Source organism: Podarcis erhardii (assembly GCF_964252035.2).
Source record: "Podarcis erhardii genome assembly, chromosome: 14".
NCBI lineage: Eukaryota > Metazoa > Chordata > Lepidosauria > Squamata > Lacertidae > Podarcis > Podarcis erhardii.
Window position 1 is genome coordinate 33719611 of NC_138503.1, and position 23943 is coordinate 33743553.

At 42.7% G+C, this 23943-nt stretch overlaps 1 protein-coding gene across 36 annotated transcripts in view; it reads right to left on the reverse strand.

The window, feature by feature from the left end:
- The window catches only part of RBFOX1 (RNA binding fox-1 homolog 1), a 1493407-nt gene that overhangs the window by 17004 nt on the left and 1452460 nt on the right, over nt 1-23943 (reverse strand). For 9 of the 36 annotated variants that reach the window (XM_081840292.1, XM_081840261.1, XM_081840263.1 and 6 more), the window contains one exon: nt 10828-10880. The exons of the other annotated variants lie outside the window; for them this stretch is intronic. In XM_081840292.1, the coding sequence (XP_081696418.1) occupies nt 10828-10880 (53 nt within the window). The remainder of the gene's footprint in view (nt 1-10827; nt 10881-23943) is intronic. 36 annotated transcript variants of the gene reach the window in all.

A 23943-nucleotide genomic window follows, 5' to 3' on the forward strand; every position in this document is an offset into this window, starting at 1 on the left:
TGTAAAGCTGACATGTATTTTAATCAGTACTTTTAGAGTTCTAGCCATAGTTAGTTCTATTCAGAGCAGACCCATGGAAATTAATGAACATGACTGACCAAGGTTTATTAAAGTCAGTGGATCAACTCTGAGTTACAAGTTAGCCGAATAGAACAACAACAACAACAACAACAACAACAACAACAATAATAGTAATAGTAATAATAATAATTTATTATTTCTACCCCACCCATCTGGCTGGGTTTCCCATCTGGGCGGCTTCTAACAAAAGATTTAAAATACATTAAAACATCAGTCATTAAAAACTTCCCTAAACAGGGCTGCCTTCAGATGTCTTCTTAAAGTCAGAGAGTTGTTTATTTCCTTGACATTTGAAGAGAGGGTGAAACATCAAACTTTAATAATAATAATAATAATAATAATTTATTATTTATACCCCGCCCATCTGGCTGGGCCTCCCCAGCCACTCTGGGCGGCTTCCATAGAAAGCAAAAATACAATAAAATATCACACGTTAAAAACTTCCCTGAACAGGGCTGCCTTAAGATGTCTTTTGAATGTCAGGTAGTTGTTTATCGCTTTGACATCTGCTGGAAGGGCATTCCACAGGGCGGGTGCCACTACCAAGAAGGCCCTCTGCCTTGTTCCCTGTAGCTTCACTTCTCACAGTGAGGGAACCGCCAGAAGTCCCTCGGCACTGGACCTCAGTGTCTGGGTTGAATGATGGTGGAGATGCTCCTTCAGGTATACTGGGCTGAGGCTGTTTAGGGCTTTAAAGGTCAGCACCCACACTTTGAATTGTGCTCGGAAACATACTGGGAGCCAATGTAGGTCTTTCAACCCTTAGCTTATAATGTATACTTTTGTCATTGTTTTTTCATTTCCCCTTTTCATAAGCTTATGTTTAACATTTGTTTTCTACTGACAATTTCTAACATTTATTCTTTGCAAACTGCTTAGAGGCTTTATTTACAGTAAAATGGTATGCAAATGTTGTTGAATAATTAGGTAAAATAAACTGCATGGCTCTGCCTTTGCTGCTACCGTACTCTACCACAAACTTGTCCAGCTAAGCAGCCACTATCTTGGTGTTGGGAGGACTCTGCCCCATCCACACACCCTATTACTGGAGAGCTCATTGCCACTACAAGGTCCTCTTTGATTTAAAGCGTTACATAACTATGCCAAGTAAATAAAAATCTGAACATCAGTTGAATAGGATTCTTAGGCAGATCTACATTCACGGTTTATAACGTTAAGGAAGAGTTAAGGAATGGTTTTCATAATGAACCGTACTTTTCCGTGTATAAGACATGGATTCCGTGTATAAGACATGGATTATACATGGATAGTGCAGAGCAGGGATGGGCGATTATATAATAATAATAATTTATTATTTATACCCCGCCCATCTGGCTGAGTTTCCCCAGCCACTCTGGGCAGCTTCCAATCGAATGTTAAAAACAATACAGCATTAAATATTAAAAACTTCCCTAAACAGGGCTGCCTTCAGATGTCTTTTAAAGATAAGATAGCTTATCTTGGTTGCAGCTGCGAGCAGGAGCTTGTCTGTGGCGAATGGGTGGGTGATTGGTGGCTGCGGCAAGGGCTGCTGTGGATTGGCTACTGCTGAGACAGCTGGGTGCGTGATTGCTAGCAGCAAGCGGGCAGACAGTTGGTTGCATCAGCGACGCAAGCGATTGTCAGTGTTTGTCAGTCATGTGAGTGATATTAGGCATCCCCCCCCAAAAAAAGCTCAAGAACTCTGGGCCATCTCCCCCCATTTTCTTAAATTGGAGTCCCCCAAAATAGGGGTAGTCTTATACACAGGGGCGTGTTATACATGGAAAAATACGGTACTTGGACACTTGACGTGCTACTTTTAACGTTCATAATGTTGACACCAGAGGGCGCTGCTGAGCAACCAGCAGTAGGGAGACAGTATTTTGATGGAAAAAAACAAAGGTAAGAAGCACTTTAATTTACAAGTATTCCCTGTCCTATTTTAGGAGGATGTATCTTAATATCGTTCTAATAACATTAAACAGGTCAGTGTAGATCCAGCTTTAATTTTCCTCGAAAAGTTCATAGTTTTCAAATTCCTCCACCAAAGGCATCCCTCACTCGTTTGGTGAATTGGTCCACCAAATGCATCCATCAGACCCCTGATTATATATTTGAACTAGTACATGTTGGAGTGAGGTGCCATTCATGCACAGTCTTCTTATGGGTTTTCTCTGATGCTCATGCAACTTGACAAAGCTTAAGCTCTAGTGAATATAGAGCAAAAGGTCTTATCTGGTTTTACATTTCCAGTCATTCCCCATCCCCACCATAATATATTCACCTATTTTCTATGCCTAGTATCATTTATGAGGAAAAACATGTTATAGACCTGGACAATAACCCTAACTTGTTGGTCACACCCATACCCAACTCCTCATAACAATCCTGACATCTGGGCTGCAGGTAGGGAAGGACAAATTTGTCAGTTTCAGTTCCTCTCAGTTTCTACTCCCCCAACCCCAATCTTACATCTAGTTTTGTACATTCCAGGGGGGTTACTTAGACTGTTATGAGATGCTCAGTTGCTCCAGGCTGTAGCTTTGCTAAGCAATCAGCAATTCAGGTGTTGTTTTATAAATGAAGTAGTGACTAAGAATGGAAGAATGTGTTGATTTTGGTTCTCTCAGTTTCTCCTTTTCCCAATCTTAAATTCAGTTCTCTGTATTTCTACAACAATTTGCTAATTTCCTTTCTTTTTTTTAAGTCCTCATGAAAATTCTTCAGCATTTCACTCTGAATTTCTCTTCACATACACATTCGCATATGAAGGTTTGACTAGAGCACACATTTCTACAAACAGTTTCTCTCAATATAGTGCATCTTAATGTTCTTTTCACTAATATGTCCATTGTTGTGCTCACATTTGCCTAATAAATGGATTTTTGAAAACACCGGTTGGTTGGAGAACTGCATCACAAAATTCAGATTAAGTGTGAATTTTGAAGGACAGCTGTGTTTCAGTTTGCTTCAGTTTCAGAAATGTACAAATTTGATAGCATCAGCTTTAAATGTGCCCTGAATCTAATTCCTCATTTGCTGTGGCTTGGAGCAGCAACTTTTCTATTTTTTTTTATTTTTTTTAAGGAGAGTGGGGAAGAAATACTCTCACCACCTTGCAAATTGGGGGGTACCAACCCTTTTGCAGCCTGAAAGCCACTGTTACAAGCATGGGGTGGCAGGCGTTTTGATGATGTATTCAGGTTCCCTCCAAGTCTAAGGTTTTGTAGCTGTAAGATGAGAGCCTGTAGTACAAGGAACTGCTGAAGTGGTCAAACTCTTTGATAAGTTAATGGCATTAGCCAAGCCTGCCAAGCATCCTTTATATATGGCAAAAGAACTAGTCTAGCACAGGTGTGTTGCCATAAAAACAACTAGCTAGTGATGCCTCTAGGAGAAGGGTGTAGACCTTCCCCCCCTCACCTAGCTAGACACTATGTTACCCTAGGGGTAGGAGAATGATAGGCTAGGGCCAAGTGGGGCGATCACATTTGGAGCTGGGAAGACACTCCAGACTTGCTCTATGTGATGAAGCCAAAGCTTTGAGGCTGCTTCCATGGCAGCCTAATGGGGGAACAAGATCATGTTTTATATGTGTGTAAATGAAACCATGTACAGTGGTGCCCCGCAAGACGAATGCCTCGCAAGACGGAAAACCCGCTAGACGAAAGGGTTTTCCGTTTTGGAGGTGCTTCGCAAAACGAATTTCCTATGGGCTTGCTTCGCAAGATGAAAATGTCTTGCGAGTTCCTGCGGGGTTTTTTCCCTCCCCCCCTTTTTCTAAGCCGCTAAGCCACTTATCAGCTGATCCGCTAAGCCGCTTATCAGCTGATCCGCTGATCTGCTAAGCCGCTTAACAGCTGATCCGCTTATCCGCTAAGCCGCTTAACAGCTGATCCGCTAAGCCGCTTATCATCTGATCCGCTAAGTCGCTTATCAGCTGATCCGCTAAGCCGCTAAGCCGCTAATGGGCTTGCTTCGCAAGACGAAAAAACCGCAAGACGAAGAGACTCGCGGAACGGATTCTTTTTGTCTTGTGAGGCACCACTGTATCCAAAAACACCACAATCTCCAGTGTTGGGCAGGGTCAGAGATAACAAGTGAGCAGAGCATACAATGTATATGTTACCTTAGTATAGTAGGATAGTTTCCACACACACTCACACAACCCTCTTTATCTCCCATCCAGGCAAGCAAAAGGCATGATCAGAGTTCAAGGACACACTGCGGCCTTTCCAAAACACTTGATGCAGGTGCAATGTAAGGCAGAGAGAGGTGTGGCTTGGGGAGACAGGTTGTAGTCTATGCAAGGGATGTGCTGTGGTAAACTCTGTAAAACATCATGTACACTAACGGCCACCTGATGTGTACCAGGACATAACTGGGGACATCTGTTTTTTACATATCAGAGCTTGAGGAAGGTTGAACAGAAGGGGAATATATATATATAATTGTGTGTGTGTGTGTGTGTCTCTGTCTGTGTCTGTCTATAGAATTCATATGTGTGGAAGAATAAGAAGAGGAAGAATTGACAAAAGAGGATAATCTAGTAGTATGGAAACTAGTAGTAGTAGTTTTGCAGTTTGATAAGGTACAATATTGTGTGGGTCCCCCCCCCCATTTCTTAGTTGACTACTTTGTTGTATTTTTACTACACTATTAGCAAATTATTCTACTGCATTTGCTGTATCTTTATTGGTGTACACTAGGGTAGCAAATGTGGCACTTTCTAGACGTTGCTGAACTAGAACTTCCATTGTGCCTCACCATTAGCCTGTAGTCACACAATTGGTGTACTGGATTCACAGAACTGTAGAGTTGGAAAGGATCCAGAGGGTCATCTAGTCAGTTTTGAGATTTGCCACCTTTGGGGAATTTCACACCCTTCTAAGATGAATAAAATAGTCTAGTTAAGCAGGGTGGGAGTTCCATTTTGAATGCATTATAATATTCTCTCAAGATGCCATTTGGTTATGGCGGTTTGCCCAATTTTAGTCTTTTTCTTGTTTCCTTTACTTCCTCTTGGGATATTGGTTGATTCAAATAATCCCTGTGCTCCTACAATGTTTTAAGGCATACTTGAGAGGTAAGCCCCTATAGAAGATTGTGAAGCATTCATGGAGGAGTACAGGGAAATACAATATTCTTGGGAGATTTTGCCAATCCCCAGAGTATTATTGCATATTCATCCTTACTATGCATGCAAGTAATCTGTTTGTTTGTTTTTAAATTTTGTGTTTTTTGACTGCATGAGCTAAGAGGCAAGAAGCTTTGTTACCAAATTCATAATAAACACTCCAACCTCTCATTATTGCCTTATGTATGTGCTCAGTCAGAAGGAGTTGTAGTTCAGAGTTCAAACTTTTGTAGTTTGTAGTTGTAGTTCAAACTTTTTTCACAGCCTGACTTAAATTTTTAGATTTTTAGTTTTGTGACTCCTTCTCTAATATTTTAATTCTAGCAGTAAGAGTATTAATTTCAGATTCATAAATCTGAAATTTTCCTGCTTTGTACAGATTGCTTGGCTGGTTAAGTGTATTGGAAAATTCAGAGAAGTGTGATTTTCACAAGAAGACTGCATTTCAGTTTGCACACTGTTTCAGGAGGTGTGAATAAGTTAGGTTCACTTTTAAATGCAAACTGACTCCCTCCCTCAATACCTAGCTATGCATATATGTATGGAAGCTGGAGATGTACAAAAGTCCCCCCCCCCAACAGCAACAACCCTCAGTGGCAGTACACAAACTATAAGAACACAAAATGTGCCTTGTTCTCACTCTCTAGTATGACAATTGCTCTTTTTGGCAATGCTTGGCATTGACTTGAGAGGTGTAAATTTATAAATACATACGTTAGCACATTTGGTAGTACCTCGAATCCTGAAACTATTTCTAAAGTTAACCCAAATGCAATAGATCCATTCAGAATAAAGATGTTATGCAAAACAAAAACAAATAAACAAACCCAGGATGCCTGTTTCATTAAACAGAAAGGAACAAGAAACAACCCATGCAGAGGAGGATTTTGGGGGGAGGATGGAAATGGCAAAAGTCTGTTCTAGTTGTCTTGCCACCAGCAACATTAGATCAGCAAAATCCCAAGCTGGGGTGGGAATAGAAGGAAAAAGGAAGGGCGGGGGAGAGTAGCCAAGTATCTCAGAGTAGGACAAAACCAATCACAAAAGGGTGACATCATGTTTTGTAAGAAGCATGTTATGTTTCAACCTTTCTCATGACTCTATGGAAGGAGTACAGAACCTCAGGCCTGGAAGTTAAATGTCTCCCCAGGCCATGTCCCTCCCCAGCCACTCCCATGCTCCTTGGGTGCTTTTTTCATGTCTGTGAGCTCTGAAAAGTCTCTTGCTTGCCTGGATGAAGGATAGAGAGAAGGGTGCATGATTGTGTGCAGAAGCCAGCCTACTGCACGAAGGTAAAACTGATATCAACTGCTTCACTCATTTTGGCATCTGTCTCCTCCTACTACTAGCATGTGGTCCCTGGAAGGTTGCCCCAAAGGGAATGTGGTATTGGGTGAGGATGTTCAGAAATGGTACAGGACAAGAATATTATACCTTTAACAGTAACAGCTCTATATGGAATTTCAGCAGGTGCTTCTCTTCCCCACTCCTGCATGATAAGCTGCCAATATTTCTTCTACCACACCTCTATTAGGTTTAAAGGAAGAGAAGGCCCCTCCACCCTCTGCTTAGCCTAGGGATAAGGGTATTTACCCTTTCCAGTGCCAGTAATAATGCTTAGCTATGTTTAAAAAAATAAGAAAAAACAAGGAGCTATAACTATATCCCTCCACTCTTCTAGAAAGTTCAAACTCATAAAATGCTACACACTATGTTCTCTATACTGGAAGATCAACCAGAGCTGTTCCCAAGTGAAGAATGTGAAAAGGTACATTCACAAAACAAGGTGGTTGTTTTCTTTCACCCTCCATTGTACATTGACTTCTCAAATTTTCATGCTTTGGGAATAAAGATGTCTGGCTGGAAGCATGTGAGAGGAACTGAATTCAACAGCAGTGCTCTTCCCACTTGTGATTCCCAGCAACTGGTCTTCAGAGGCATCCTGCCTCTGATAGTGTAGACAGTACATAGCCATTGTGGCTAATAGCCATTGCTAGCCATGATTGTGCCTCTTTCTTAAAGCTGTCCAAGTTGGTGGCCATCACTACTTCTTGTGGGAGCAAATTTTATCATTTAATGGGTCCTTTGTGCTCCTGTCCAGGAAGGTAGTTCTTTTGGTAGTTTACCAAGTCTCATCTTCAGGTAACATCAAATATAATCCAGCTCCAGTCATGTAGTGTCTTCTGAGCCTTCCCAGTTCCATTAACTTCCACACCCTGGAGCCATAGAGTAAAGGGAGCACAGGCAGCTGAACAGGCTACAGTGCAGAGCATGTTCATTCTGAAACTGTACACTAGTTTAAATTAATGCTCTGCTTCCAATGTCATGATGGGATATATCCAAATAAATTCTATTCAGAGTAGATCCATCAATTCTAATTAATGAAAATCAGCCCTGTCCATTAATTTTCAATGGGTCTACACTGAGTAGAACTTACTTGGCTACAATCCTAAGCTTTCACCACACTGTCTTCAGTAGTAAAGTCATAAAGGACTTCATTTCTGTATATAAGAACATAAGAAAGGTCTGGTGGCTGGATCAGGCCAGTGACCCATCTAGTCCAGCACCCTCTTCTCACAGTGGCCAACCAAATGCATGTGGAAAGCAGGACCTGAGTGCAACAGCAACTCTCCCCACCTGCAGTTTTCAGAAACTTGTATTCAAAGGCATACTTCATAGCGGAGGTAAACTGTAGCCATCATTGCTAGCTGCCGCCAATAGCATTCTCCTTCTAATCCACTTTTAAAGCCATCCAAGTTGGTGGCCATCACTGCCTCTTGTGGGAGAGAATTCCACAGTTTTAACTATGCACTGACCATCCTGAATTTCTTTCATTGATTCACAAGGATGGGAGGGACTTGAAGGCATCTAGTCCAACCTCTTGCTAAGTTCAGGATACAGCTGCAGGCATTCCTGACAGATGGTCACACAGCCTCTGATTAGCACTTTTATGCTTCAGTGAGGATAGATCTGCTGCTGTTCCTCCTCCAAACTGAGGAAGAATTTAATGGCTATCACACAAAAAGAAACCTGGCTTGATGAAAAGGGTGCTCTACTACTCATGGGAACATAGGAAGCTAACTTAAAACAAATCAGAGACTGTTACTCCATCTAACTCAGTATTGTCTACATGGACGGCAGTGACTGTCTAGGATTTCAGACAGTGAGTCTCTCCCAGCCTTGGAGATTCCAGAGATTGAACCTGAGACCTTCTGTATGCAAAACAGATGCTCTACCACTCAGCTATGGCCCTTCCCTTTCCTATCAATTGCTTCTTCTCATGAGGACAGAAGTAATATGATCTACTTCTGAACAACTTGCACAGTCATGTTTAGGAAGCCCCAAAGAAACATTGCAATCCCCTTCCCTGTAGTAATTCAGCATTGAAATACCACCAACTGAGCGTTAATCGTAATATAGTAGAAGCACATACAAGAGGGGTGGGGTCATTTGTGACCCTGCAGATGCTGCTAGAATCCTTCACCATTGGCTAGGTTGGTGTTGCTTGGAGTCCAACAACACCTGGAGGGCACCAGGTTGACATCCCCCCCCACCTGACTTAAAACAGCAGTTCAAACTTGGATATTGTGGTTTGGATAGGGACCCTCAACAGCATTCTTAAATCTACTGTATAAAAAGAACAAACATTTGTTCTGTTTGAGAAAGTGGGAGGGCAGATAGTTCCATCAATTATCTAGGAGTAAGTTCCATTGAACTATGCATGGATACGCATGTCTAGGATTGCACTGTTAATGTGTACAGTAAATATATACTTAGTTGTGCTAGGCTTGATTAGGGATTTTCCACTGTCTGAGCTGGAATGTGCTCCTACATCATGATAATGAACAATGGCCGTTTCATAGTAAATGACTATAGTGGAAGTATTGCAGGACCCCAGTAAACTCTACTATATTATTCCATGGTTTTACTTTTTTTGGGGGGTGAAGCAAGCAGGGTTTTGAGGGGCTTCAGAAAGCAAAACTGTGTGTTTACAATGTTTTTGTTTTTATAGAGCATCTGCATGGCATCATGCACAAAGCACTCTTCTCTGCTCCTTTGTTTTCACTGTTCAGGTCCTGCTTTCTTTTAACTTCATAAATTTATGAAATTAATGCCAACTCTTTTTTTTTTTACACAATGAAGTAGACAGATGAAGATAGCCTATTGTGCATCTGTTCAGTAGATTTGGGTGGGGGTGGACAGATATGACTTGTATTGCTCTAACTATTGCCTATTCTGTGTTTCATCTCTCTGCTCTGCTCCAGCAACTGACTCTATCACTTTAACCCTTCCCTTTCCAAGCAGCACAATTCCCCCCCCCCCACAAAACCCCCCACAAAAAACTACAAATAGTGGAAGGCAATCATGGTCAGGAGTTTAGCAAGGGGGAGAAGGAGCACTTAGGCTTTTCATTATAGTATTGTTCAAATCCAAATCCTTCCCAGTATTTGGATCTGGGGAAAGGGGAACTGCTCACCTGGCTACAAAATATCACTGGGTTTTCAAAGTGTGGGAGAAGTCTGGTTCTGCCAAACTTTCCATGTCCAGACACACCCTGTGGGTGCTGTTGAAGGGACAGGTACACAATATATGCTCTTCCAGATTCTCTGTAGGTGTTCTGGAACCATTAAAGTAGCTAAACCCCAAGATCAATAGAATCCCCAAGCTGCTTTGAAATCTCTCCTTAGTTTTTAAAAAGTAGCTTAAAAATAGCTTGTGCCTTTAAAAGAAACTGCAGCTAGTTTTTATGTGCTGCTGCTCCCAACCAATCTTGGTTAGAGAGAAGCAGTGGAGAGAGTTCAAGTATGGGTGGATTTAAAAACAAAGGTGAGAAATAGGAAGAGGGGGGAAAAAGAAGGAAAGAAAACCTTCACAGAGTATGGGCATCCCCAATGACAATTTGAACTAAATCAAGTAAAAGTTAGTTGTCTCACTGAAAAACAACATAGTGGGACTTAGGCCCATTTATGAATGCACACAACTAGTGTTGTTGTGGCCAGTTCAGCTTCATGTGAAATTTTATTCTTCAAGGTTAGTCCCAAAGGTGTGTTTATGAGGTAACATGAAAGTGAGGCACCTCTGAGGGGCCTGGGATTCACTTGGGTGTGGTAGAAACACATTGGCAGAAAGACTCACATGGATGGTAGCCTTGATGAATTTTTGGTGAAGCTCCAGGTTCAATGGTTACTATACCAGCTGGGTGTGGCAGTCAGTGGGAATCCCACCAGCACAAACATGTGCAACCAGGTTTGACTAACTGAAGTCCAGTTGGCTGCAATGGGGGTGTTGTTTTTCCCAGGATTAGACCCAGGGCCTTTAATTGTGTTTCCAACTTGGGATCTTGCTTTTTCTCCACCTTGCACAGCTGTTTTTTAAAAAAAGAAACTTCAGAATAACTATTACTTTCCTAGATCATGTAATTGTGAAACAAAACATCAAATGTCAGCAGAATAACCTAATGTGTTTCCTACGCCAGAGCCTAGAGGCTTTGCGCTGTGACTGAGGGAAGCTATTCCAAAGATTTATCTTATGGGCTTTACTTGGCTTTCTCTAGTGATTAACTGTGTCATGTGTAAAAGGATATTGAGACTCAGATGGATGCATCAAGAAGTATCAATGATTGTTACCTGCAGAGGTGTTACAAGAAATTTCATCTGTTGCAACGAAGACGAATTGATTTCTGCAAGAGAAGATAAAATTCACAATACTGCTTGCTGACTGGGAAAGCTCCTAGCTGCCGATTGACTTTATGTTTACAGATGGGTTGGGGGGGAGGTGCTTAATTTTAATGAATGCAGAGAGGAGGAGTGTTGGCATTTCCTGTTACTTGAGAGTTTCTAAGGGTCACAAGATTGACATGCTAGGTCCCTTTCAATGGCATAATGGTGACGCTGGAAAATGGACGATACACAAAACTAGGGCATTGGGGATGTCAGTTTTAGCATTGCAAAAGTGCTCATGCTGAATTATACTTCACACTTTCCCTTTTGTAAATGGAGCTACATTTATAGTAATGTATAAACTAAATTAAGGCAAACAATGTTGGTTATAGCACCCTTTTCTTCCTTCTTATTGTTGTTCTTATTGGGGTGGGGTGGGATAATCTAGTAAAACTAACAGCAAAAACCAGCACTGAAAGTAAAAACTTGGGACATTTTGGACCACAATTCATACCACACAGCTCCAATGTCAGTATGAAAATAATGGTTTTAGTATCCCACCCACCAAAAACATTTATGACATAATACATGATTCTAATACACCAGACATAGTGAATCTTTGGCCCTCCAGATGTTGTGAAACTACAGCTATTATCAGTCCTAAAAGCATAATCAATGGCCAGGGATGGGAGTTGTAGTTCATCAACATCTGGAGGGCCAGAAGTTCCCATCACGTGCAATACATCATTTCAGCACTGATATAAATTAGTCACAACAGAATACGAAGTGACCCCCAACCTTCGCCTCCCCAGATCTTTTGATCTACTTTCTTAAAGTGTGTTGCAAAGAAGGGGACAGAGCTAAGAACATTTTAACTGCTTTGAATAAGGAAATAATGAAAATAATAATAATAAAAAGGGAAGACCACATATCCATAATCTGGCTCAAACCATCATGCCTCATTTACTCATGCAATCATTCCATTGGAAGGCTAGCAGAAGTAAAGTGTGTAAATCAAGGGCACACTCAACACACCATGCACGACAGCCTAGGGATACTGTGCAAGCACCATTGGAATGAACAGCGGTTGCTCAGCCACAGCGCTAAGGAGACACCACAGTGCCAGTAACCACACATAAGATTGGTCCTAAACCCACTGCAACATAGAAGCCGGTCTCATGCTCCATAAAAGCAATTAAAGAAAAAGGCAGGTGAGATGCTACCTGGGTGGTTGGTAAGTGTCTGTCACAGATATCCTCAATCCAGTTAAGCCAAAGTACTCCAATTCTTTTTCAGCTAATTGTAATGCACCCCCCCCCCAAGCCAGTTACCCCCAATCTTATTAAAATTGGTGGGATTGCTCTGATCATGGACTGCAACTTAGGGCTTTGTGTGCTGTGGGAAAAGGACTGGAATATACCCAAATTATTACTATGGAACAGGAAAGAGATGGCAGTTGACCATGCTATGCCAAGACCAGTCCATGTTTGCATACACTGTATCAGGCTCTGTGTAGTACAGGCATGCATGGGCAAGTTTGGGACCACAATTCATGCCACACAGCACCAATGCACTTTAACACATTGTATTATTGCCTGGCCTGAGTACTGAGTGCAAGTGCAATGACAGCACCATAGGAATAAATGCTATTTAAGCTATGGATGATTTTGGACAACAGTAAGAGGATGGCATGTTAACTGTTGACAGGTACAAGCTGGGTTGAAGCTTGTGCTTATTTATTTATTTATTTATTTATTTAACATTATCAGAGGTAGCATGCGTGATGAAATTTGCAAAGTGGCAGGGTTTATCATGTGTGAATTGAAGAGGAGCTATACTTGTAAGCAACCTCTCATGGTCACATGAATCCAAGTACTTCAGCTTAATGAACTGATGGATTGAACACTGGAACCAGAAAACTGCTTGGCATGACCCTGGGACCTTGCAGTGCATTAAAGAGGACTTGGATGGTTGTCAACTGTCAATATCCCTTCCAGCCAGAGGGCAAAGGCCTACCACTATCCATAGAATATGAGTCCTTTGCAGTACCTCCCCACCCCGCCTCAGCCTCACAGAAGTCAAAGACTGCAAAATCAGATTAAGGCCTTTTGATAAGACAGAAAGCTTCTCTAGAGAGGTGGAGTCAACCACAGTGCAGGTCTTGTTAGCCTACATAAAGCTTCAGTTTTCTTTAGCTCCCTGCTGGGACAACATCTTCCTACTGTTACTTCAGTGAGAGAGAGCAGCCTTCAGATGGGCTCACTTGCACAGCTTCTAACTGGACTTTCCCTGCATTGATCTTCCTTTGCCTGCCATGTCCTGATTTTTCTGACTTTGACTGGACATTACCCATTTGATCTGCCCTTTCCTATTATAACGTTACTTCTCTGGATGCTGCCTACTTCTTCCTTGAGCCTCAAGCACCCAAGGAACAGGACGCCATATGAGTCATATGTTGGCATATGTTTACCTTAGTGCCATAAAATTTCTATCCCACTCCCCATATTGTTGGGTCCATTTAGAGTGTATCTAAGTACTTGTTGATCACAGTCAACACACATTATCTAAGAATTTGATTGATTGGTGTAAAATTTATATAAGGTGGAAATCAAATCCAGGTATCCAAGGATCCCTGGCATTTTGTTCTGGGCTGATAAATATGCAAGAAAGCTTTTGGTGAGCGGCAAATCCCAAACTTGTTATAGCTGGCCATGTGTCAAAGTAGTCATAGAGACACTTTATCACACATGCCCAGACAGCTGTTTTGTACTTGACAAGGCGTGTGGGAAATATTGCACAGCAAGCAATAATCTGGAAAAGTGATGGAGAACTCCCTCAAACTGTCTTGTCTTATAGCAAGTAGTATTGTGCTTTGGATTATCAAATGTGTTATTCTGTATGGTTGAGATGGACAGAATCTTTCTGTTTCCATCCAGAAAATGTTTGTTGTAGGTCTTGTCAGCTTACAAAAGGCTTTAGTTCCATTTAGCTCCCTTCTGGGATAACATCTTCCTACAGTTACATGAGAAGGAAGGGCAGTAAACCAGGCTCACTTGGAGCTATCCAAGGTCCTGTTTTTCCTATTTAAATGATAACTTCTAACTGGACTTTCTCTGTCTTGATCCTCTGTTGCCTGCTGTATCGTAGGCTTTACAAAAGACACAGGCAAAGATTTATATAAAACCAATTTCTAGAGATGTAACTGTGTTAAGCCACATCCACAGTTTATCTTTACAGCACTATTATACTACTTTAAAAGTGATGGCTTTTCACTGAATGTTCACTCCATCTCCCTCTTTTAGAATGAACCTTCTGGAAGGGGACCATCTTCTGGAACTGGGATGGGGAACCTCAGGCCCAGGCCCCAGATGCAGCCCCCCAGGCCTCTCATCTGGCCCTTGGAACTCTCTCCAGGCCACAACTTTCACTGGCCCTTCTTCACACCTGAAATATTTTTGTATGGCTGGAATATGTCATTGAGCCCTGGTAGTCTCTTCCTTGCCTGGATGCAGGATAGAGAGGGTTAGGCAAGTGTATGTAGAAACTAGCCTCCTGTAGAAAGGTAAAAAATTGCCTGTGCTACTCTACCCACTTTGCCTCTGGCCCCACCCCAAACTGACATATGCATCACAGAAGACTGCCCAGAACCCTATGTGGAAAACAAGTGCAAGCTCTAGAAGTGCTAGTTCTGCTGTCAAATCTATTCTAGATTCAGGTAGGTAGCTGTGTTGGTCTGACACAGTCGAAATAAATATTTTTTAAAAATTAAAAAAATGTCCAGTATCACCTTAGAGACCAACTAAGTTTGTTCATGGTATCTTGGTATCAGATATCTGTGTATCTGAAGAAGTGTGCATGAACATGAAAGCTTAAACAAAGAACAAACTTAGTTGGTCTCGAAGGTGCTACTCGACTCTATCTATCTAGAGTGCATTATGTTCCAGAAGAAATCGTGGAAGTTCTGGAGATATCTGCAACACAATGGGCCTTGGTTGGCCTGCCCATTAGACCAATCTGATCCACATTGGCACAGGAAGCTTTTGTGTATGCCCACAGAAGTAGATAGTCTCATGGCAACTACTGAAATCAGGACAGAATCGCAATGAATTCTGTTGAGATCTCAGTCCATTCCATCATAGGTAGAGCCACAGATGAACCACTAAATTCCACCTGTGTATGTCCACCTTCTATATAACTTGGAAGGGTGAACAAGTGGTGAGGGCAGCGGCTCATAAGAAGCCGATTTGTAGGTGTGGGTCCTCAAGGAAGAGAGAGGGCAGCATGCACTAAGCTTGTGAGAGGATTCTGATTTGCTCCAGATTTAGGAGCACAGGTGTGGGTTTTAGTCAGCAGAATCAACACACCAATACATGTATGAGTCTAACAACACAACTGGCTCACTTACAACCTGATCCACTAAGAAATTCCTTATTCCCTTTTTAAAACAAAACAAAAACATTTTACAGCTTCTTAGAGCAGCCAGTAATTTCACTGTGTCAATGTGGTAAAAATCTCTTCTAAAATGTTCCCAGCACAAACCACACATAACCTGTTGTCCCTTCCTGGGGAATGGTAGAGAGAAAGGTCAATTGGAACATTAGCTTATGTTCTTCTATATTGTAATTTTCATTGGGATATCAGACCCCAAATTATCTCCCTAGTAGTCTCTTTACAGTTGGGAAACTCAAGTTGAATTTTGTGTGTCAAGTTTAATGGCAGATCCTAACCCCAAGGTTACAGGAACTATGACCATGTCCCTCACTTTGGCCATCAAAACTAGGACACAATTGTTAAAGGGAGGATGAGCTCTAAGTCAAAATTGTTCATATTATAAAGTTGCTTATGATCATGGATTGTCTCATATTCTTCTTTTTCTTAGTACAATCAGCAAGCATGTATATTGTGTTGTTTCTCTGATGGGCTTGCTTCAATAGCCCTCTACTGTATCAGATGTTTATGGCCTGTAGTCCAAATTAGCTAACTATTGTACCAGAGAAAAGATGGCTGCTACCACCATGTACCTACAAGGGCAGTCATCTTTTTTCTGTACAGTGTCCCTGGTGGCATTCCAATGACATGGTAGTTACTACCTGCTCCAAGCAGTTGTAAAATGATTAAATAAAAAAAGGCAGTCCTTGGACCAATTCCTAAATATATATATTTCATTTCAGCAGACCTGATGGGACTTCTTAGGATTCATTTAAAAATAAATGAACAGCACAAAAAAGGACAAGGGGTGGATATGGGAAGATGCATCCATCCCTAGAGCAAGCCGACACTGGCTCTGTGCTTTGATTTGTTTGTTTTAAAAAAAGAAAATGAATGCATAAAAGTATCATTTAAGTTCACATTGCAACTTCAGAATAACTAAAGGCCTTTAGAAACAACAACTGGGTTAAAATAGTTTGAAAAAGAAAAAGGTGCTGGTCAAGTACCGAAGGCCCAATAGGCCCCACACAACTCCTGGAACCAGACCTCTTACCAATGACTAAAACCAAGCTAAAACCTGATGAGCAGGTTGTAACAAAACAAAAAATGACCTGGTGTGAAAAAAACATACATCTCAGTGAAATCACAGCCCTAACATGTTGTCTTGTCCCCCCCCCCCCAATCATTTTTTGTATTGGCTTAAACCTGAGGACAGAAACTGTCATGCTTGTAAGTGATCTGAAAGTTGCTCTGGGAGCTTTTTGTGGCTGCAGAGCAAGGTAAAAATTCTTTAAATAACAGGTAAAGGCACCACAGGCCTAGGGACTAAATGGAACCCTCCAATCATCTCCACCTAGCCCTAGGTGGCAGACCTTGGTGCCCCCACTTCTTGCCTTCCATTCTACATAATAGTTGCGGTGCCCCTGGGGGTCTGGTGGCCAGTGAAACTGAACTGGTTGCACTCTCCTAAATCTGCGTCTGTCACCAGCCCTGCTTCACACCCCCATTGAATGTATTTCCCTGGATAGAATGTGTCCTTGAATGCCCTGATCCCCCTCTGGATTGAGGATACAGAGGGGTGTGTGAGTATGTATAAATAAGCCTACTGTACAAATTGCATATGTTGCTCCACCTACTTTGGTCTCTGGTCCCACCCACCACTGGCATGTGGTGCCCAGAAGGCAATTTGGCCCTAGGGCCAAAAAACAAAACCCACAACCCAGTAGGCCAATCCTGCATAGCCTGTATCCCAACACGTCAATGGCTTAACACCAAGGACATGTATTATGCCTTTGCAGATACCTGAAAAGACCTCAACACCTTTTTTGTGTGGAGTCCTACTCAGGTGTCAGGGACGCGGGTGGTGCTGTGGGTTACAGCACAGAGCCTAGGACTTGCCAATCAGAAGGTCGGCGGTTCGAATCCCCGCAACGGGGTGAGCTCCCGTTGCTCGGTCCCAGCTCTTGCCAACCTAGCAGTTCGAAAGCAGGTCGAAGTGCAAGTAGATAAATAGGTACCACTCCGGTGGGAAGGTAAATGGCGTTTCCATGTACTGCTTTGGATCGCCAGAAGCAGCTTAGTCATGCTGTCCACATGACCTGGAAGCTGTACGCCAGCTCCCTTGGCCAATAAAGCGAGATGAGTACCGCAACCCCAAAGTTGGTCACGACTGGACCTAATGGTCAGGGGTCCCTTTATCTTTAGCTTTACACAGGTGTCACAGTCAAGAATTGTATCCTGCTCCTGGTGGGTTGACATACATGGGAAATATGTTGTATTTTGTAAGCCACACACCTGGCTGGCTGTTATTAATGCTAATTTATCATACTGATCCGGAGTATGTGACCTTCTGAATATGGCTGGACTACAAGTCTCATAATCTCTATTTTCAAGCTAGCTGGGGCTGATGGGAGTTGAAGGCCTGCAACATCCCCAACTTTGCTTTTGACCTAGAGAATGGTCTGGAGGTATGAATAGTCCAATAAAACAAATGGGGCATTGCCCCACCAACTTCAACCTGCCTTCAGCCAGCCCCCACCTGCCTTCCAACTTGCAAGCAGTCCAAGGGGTGGCACTGCCTGATAACTTCCTCTTCCTCTGTCTCACTGTTTCCCCTTGTAGAATGCATCAGGGAGGAGGAAGATGGGGACAGATCTAGAATTAGTTGTCTCTGCCTGTCATTGGCTCTGGTGCCACCTACTGTTTGGGCTCCCACCCCACCAGTCCCATTGGGTATCGACCACCACTGTGCACGTGTATGTAATGTATAGATTCAGTTTCCCCTTCTTTGCATGGATATTTTATTGCACAGGCCTTAAATAAATAATTAAATTGCTTGGTACATATATAGATGGAGGGGGAAACTGAATGCTCTCTGCCACTTCAGAAGATATACCTGCTCTTCATGCTAGGTGTTCTCTCCTGCCTTTCAATACTTGTCTTATAGAATATCTTATCTTGTGTATACAGGATGGTTGTGGTGTCTACAGCCACCTGATAACACGCTGCTGAGCATTCATCACAAAGAGTGCTATGTAGGGAGAGAATTCCATGTCAAAAGTTCACGTCTATAGGACATGTGGACATGCAAACAATCCTGCTGTTGGCTGTACACCCAAGATAACGGGTATTCAAAATCCCGCCAACATAACTTTAACAACTGCCCGAATATATATAGGAAATAGCTCTATAGCTCTGGGGGTGTGTGTGTGTGTGTGTGTGTGTGTGTGTGTGTGTATACAAACATAAAGTGCAATAAAGTGTAATGCAGAAAATATATACCTTTTCCCAACTTTGCCTTCCATAAAGTATTTAGGCTTGCAGGACCAACTCTCTCATTTATTTTTTTTACCAAATCTGAATGCAAGAAACAGTGTCTGTTTTATGCAAATGCTGATTTGGCATCCCCTTCTTGATAGCCATTCTGGGTCTATAAGAATAATGCATGATGTACATTCCCTGTGAGTAATTCTGTTGAATTAACTTATGTTTTGTCGCCTGAAACATTCCATTTCTTTATTACTGCAAATTCCAGTTGCATTAGTGTCTGGCTTAGTAGGATTATCTGCAATAATTGATGGAGAACTGCTTCAGTGTATTTCTTTTTCTTTTTCTTTTTTTAAAAAGACCTTCCTAGTCTCTCTTTTCCAAATCCTTCATCTCAATATCAAGGCTATTAAATAGTGCCACAGTTATTTGCAACTTGGGTTTTACGTATATGGCTGGGGAAAGGAGGCTAGCTTTCTGTTATTTACTTTATTTATCTCTACGTTCCCAGTCATTGTAAGATCAAAGCTCTATGATCAGCTGTGCTGCATTTGCCATGTAGAGACAGAACCAGCACCTTTCCTGATATGTCCTAAACGAGTACCCTGTGTTGCAGGTTTTACAAAATAGAGACTGAGATTTATGAGATGTAGCTGTGTCTGTTGCAGAGTAAACAAAGAAGTCTTGTGACACCCTTAAAACTAACAAATGTGTGACAGCTCAAGAGTTTGTGGTCTGTAGTTGACTTCATTGGATGCATGTAATGTAATCAGAGCCGTCTTTAGCATATGCGCCGCTGGGGTGCAAAGATCCCCAAATTTAGTTAATTTCGTGTGCATGGCACCATTGAGAATGACAAGCGCCATCATTGAGTCTGATGCTGGTGTGGTGCGTCTTTGGTAAATGAGCACACAAAGTCGAAAGTCCTTTAGTGAAGCAGTAGGTATACATTTCTGTAATACCTAGGTATATATGTATTTTGTTTTTCTAGCTTGATCAAAATTATTTATATTTTGTAACAGGTAGATAGAATTTGTCACTCAGGTGCCCCATGCCCCTTGCACCCCTGGGTAAAGATGCCCTGAATGTAATGTAATATGTGCTTGCCCACTGAGGATTGCTCTTTATGACACACCCCTTTCCCTAGCCCATGCCCCTCAACAGCATATGAGGGGCAGTTAAGAAGGGTGGGAAGCCTGGCTGATAAGCTGGATCCTCCTCTGACTTTCCCTACTCTCTGCACCTAGCCGTCACCTGCTGAAGGGTCTGGGTAGGAATTTTTGCAGGGGAGAATCCCTTGATTGGCTGTATGATCCCTCTACTTTTTGCTTACTCCTCACTGCTGGAACTAATTTGTAGTTGGTTGTAGTGGGGTTTGCCAGCCATTTATGGCATTCTGTACAGGTGGGTAAGTAAGTGGGAGGGAATAATAGAAGATAAACTGATGTATTATTGGGTTGAGGACATCCTTCAGGGATTAGCCTGTTGTTGTTGTTGTTGTTGTTATGCCTGGTGGGGTTTGGGAGACTGCCCTTTTGGACCTGACATGCACATAGCAGAGTGCATTTCCCAGGTTCATACCTAAGGCTCACCTAGCAAGGAGAGTGTTGTTTCATCCCATCCTTAGCAGGGAAGCTGCAGTGTGTGGCTGTATTACATGCCCAAATGACTGGATGGATATTACCCTACCAGAGTTGGGAAACATTTACCTTGTCCATACTTATTTTAATCCAGTTATTTGATTTAGTGTTGGTGGGCAGTTCCTCCAACTGCTTATATGTATATAAATATAACCTTTACTCCAGCTACATCTCCAAGGCATCTTTTGGGTGTAGGGACAGTGGCTGTTGCTTGGCTAGATGGAAGTGTGTGCATAGAAACCTGTTATTTTGGTGTGGTCCTAATGTGGCCTTCTGTAAGAGTTACACCTATTGCTCCTCCTATCATTCCTCCCCACCAAATGACATGCAATCCCTGAAAATGTGCCCATGGGAAAATGCTGAAGAAAACATGGCATAGCAATGAAATGGGGGGTGGGGAGTTGAAACCCTCACTCCATGTTTGTGAAGAGCCTGCTGGATCGGGCCAGTGGCCCAGCATCCTGTTTTCACAGTGGCTAACTTTCACAGTGTATTATTGCCTCTGACTGTGGAGATAGAGCATAGCCAACATTGCTGGTAACCACTGATAGCCTTATCCTCCACCCACCGTTGTGTGGAAGGATGTGTTCTGTGCTGCTGGTAACAGAGTAAGTGCTTAATTTCTAAAGTGCGGGTGGGGTTCTGGAGCATTCAGCTGTGTGGGAGGTCTCTAAGTTCTGCTTCTTCATTCCAAGAGTGTGGAAGATTTAAGAGGCTGCAGTTGCTCCTGGAGAGAGAAAAGCCCTGAGCATCTGCTCAGGAACGCCCCCTTTGTTATTGCTTAATTTCTTTCTGCTGAAGATTTCTGTGTTGTGGATTTGCTAACTGGACTTGGGCTAGACATGTATTGCTCTGCTTTGGCATACTTCAGCAACAGAAGGAGAGCGCTCTCTTCTAAGGATGGTTCTGTTGCTCTCCAGATGTTGTTGGACTACAAGTCCTATCGTCCCTGACCACTGCCATGCTGGTGGGGGCTATTCCAGAGGGCAGCAGGGTGGAGAAGGCTGCAATGGTATATATGCAATGCAGTGCATTTGTTTACTTATTTAAGGCTATATTCATTATTTTCACCCCACCCTTCGACTGTAGGAACATGTGTGTATATTACATGTGCTTGAGTTACTGTGAGTCTCATCAATTATATCACCTGGCCTGCTCCCACTTGCACTCATTTTATGGTTCCTCTTTTGTAGCTCTGGCATATTTGAGTCTGTTTGTTCACTTATCATGTTTATGTCACACTTCTTCCAAAGACCCCAACATAGCATGACATCATCCCTCCATCATGTCACCCCTGTGAGGTAGGTTAGGTTGAGAGATACCAACTGGTTCAGGGAGCTTCATCACCAAGGAGGAATCTGAACCTGGCCTAGTCTCCACACTAAAATAGTTCCCTCATTTATTTTCATGTATGCATGGGGTGGGAGATTTATTTTCCTCAGGGGAACAAATGAACACGTAAAGTCCCTTGTTCACCCACCTGCAATCTGAAGAGTTAGAATCCAGGGGGAAATTACCACTTGATTCTGAAAATTGTAGAAACTAGGTTCTAAGCAGAGATGGGATGTCTCTCAGTTTTTCACTCCCCCTCCCCCAGTCTGAAGTTCACTTCTCCACTTTTCAACATCAGTTTGTCATCTTTTTATTTCTGAAATAAGTCCTCATCAGTGTTTTTTTGTGTGGATTTCTCCCAATATACACATTTTGGGACACATTTTTAAAAGCCTGTTCCACCACCAGTTTGCAGGGGTACCAACTGGTGTGGCACATATGTTGCCTGTAAGAGACAAAGCTCCAACCAGCAGGGCATCTATTGGCATATTTGAAAGTGCTGTGAGGCAGGGGAGGGTATGTTTTAGAGCCCTATTTAAAGGGTGGCCACCTGTCTCTTCTCTGGCAGTGGCACCCTCCCTCCCTGTCCCCCAGTCTGGCATGCTGGTCACTGCTAGAGGGCCAAGTAGGAATTTTTCCCTATCCACATTTTGGAATATGGATTGGTTTTTCACCTACTTTACACTGAATAGTGGGAGTAGGGGTGCTATATGGTCTGCCATGTTGTTCAGTAGGCTAATCTGGCTCAGTGATTCTTTTAGCCTGGTGGCACCCTTTAGGCACCTCTTAAGGTGACTGGCTGGCCCTGAAGTTCACTCTTTAAACTCTGAGACTTAGGGGTGGTAAAGGGGCCACCTTTGAGACCAAGCTGAATCATCCATTTGGAGCTATGGGGTCCTGGTGTGTGTGTGAGTGATGCAGCAACACTTCCCTTCTCACCTCCAAGTTGTGGCCTGGGAAAGGAGGTAGGCTGGATAGCTTTGTCTCTGTTTTCCACAGGCAAAGGTGTTTGCTTGCCTAAAGTTGTAGTTCATAGCTATCCCCCTCTGCTGATCTTCTTGTGCTCACTGAATAAAAGTGGCCCCATTCAACCCCAGCCTGCGTGTCCATCTCTTTATTTGGTCATCAGGACGCAAAGCAATTTTCCTTAATATAATGCATTTTTCTATGTCACTTTCATTAACTGAAAAAGGGGGCACCTCTTATGCTCACCTACTTTGGCAGGTATTCTTTGGCCAAAGAGCAGAATTTCCATATCTGAATCACATTGCACATGGTAATCTGAATTAGGACTGGATATTGTCTTCTAGACTTTTAAACTGGGATACTTTGGCCATCTTATCAATAGCCAGTGTTAGCTGATGGGAGGGTTTCTGCGAATCTCCTCTCATCACATAGAGTTCTTGGGCCAAAGTCCTAGGGAAGAGTCTGGAGGCCTACAGTGCAGTGGCTTTCCTGAGTCAAGGTCAGGGCCTGGATGGGAGATGTGATGATGTCCCAGAACATAGCTTTCAGACACATGAGACAGCCCCCATGTTAAAGTGAAGCAAGTTTTAGTTTTAGATCTCCTAGATAGGAGATCACCTGACAACCCCCTGAACACTGCCTTGAGCTCCATCATGGAAGAAAGGCATGCTCTAAATGTGATAAATAAAGTATAGAATCGGTATTGCAACACTGGGATAAAGAGGACAACATCCTATAGAAATCCATACAGGCCAACGTTAATTCTACTGCTATTATAAATTTGACTGGCAAAATCTTTCATGAGGCATGTGTGGACTCTCATGTTCCCTGTGTTCAGAATAGACCAGGAACTTTTAAATAGCTACTTGCACACACTTGTGGGCACACTCCCACTCACTCCCACCAGAATTTTACAAAATTAGCAAGCAGTTAATGTAGAAAGACCCATCTCCTTCCAGGTTAAGGACTTATTCATGAGATATCACACACTTATATCACTGCCTGCATCCCCCAACCTCGCACATATTGACATTGTGTTCAAATGCAAGAAAGGAACATTGTCAGTATTTCAGTATTTCAACCTGAGATGCCACAAATCGAATCATAATACACAAATAGGGACAAGGTGGGTGGTGGGTGGGGAGATAGCCAGTCAATGTGAAGTTCTGCCTTTGGGGCTCATTTCAAGCAAGCCATTCTCTGAGCCGATGTGATGGATCTGTTGGAATCTGGTTAACAGCGTTACATACATTCTAGCAACACATCAAGTGATCATGCAATGACAAAATGACAATATGCCCCACTGCCATGCCGAGATAGGTTCTACACCATGAAGAACGACATTAGAGCTTTTGACCTGATTCCCCAGGACACTTGGTGGCCAGTTCACACACTCACCTCTTGGAAAGGAATCAAGTGGAATTAAACCTCCATCTGCCTGCCCCACCCA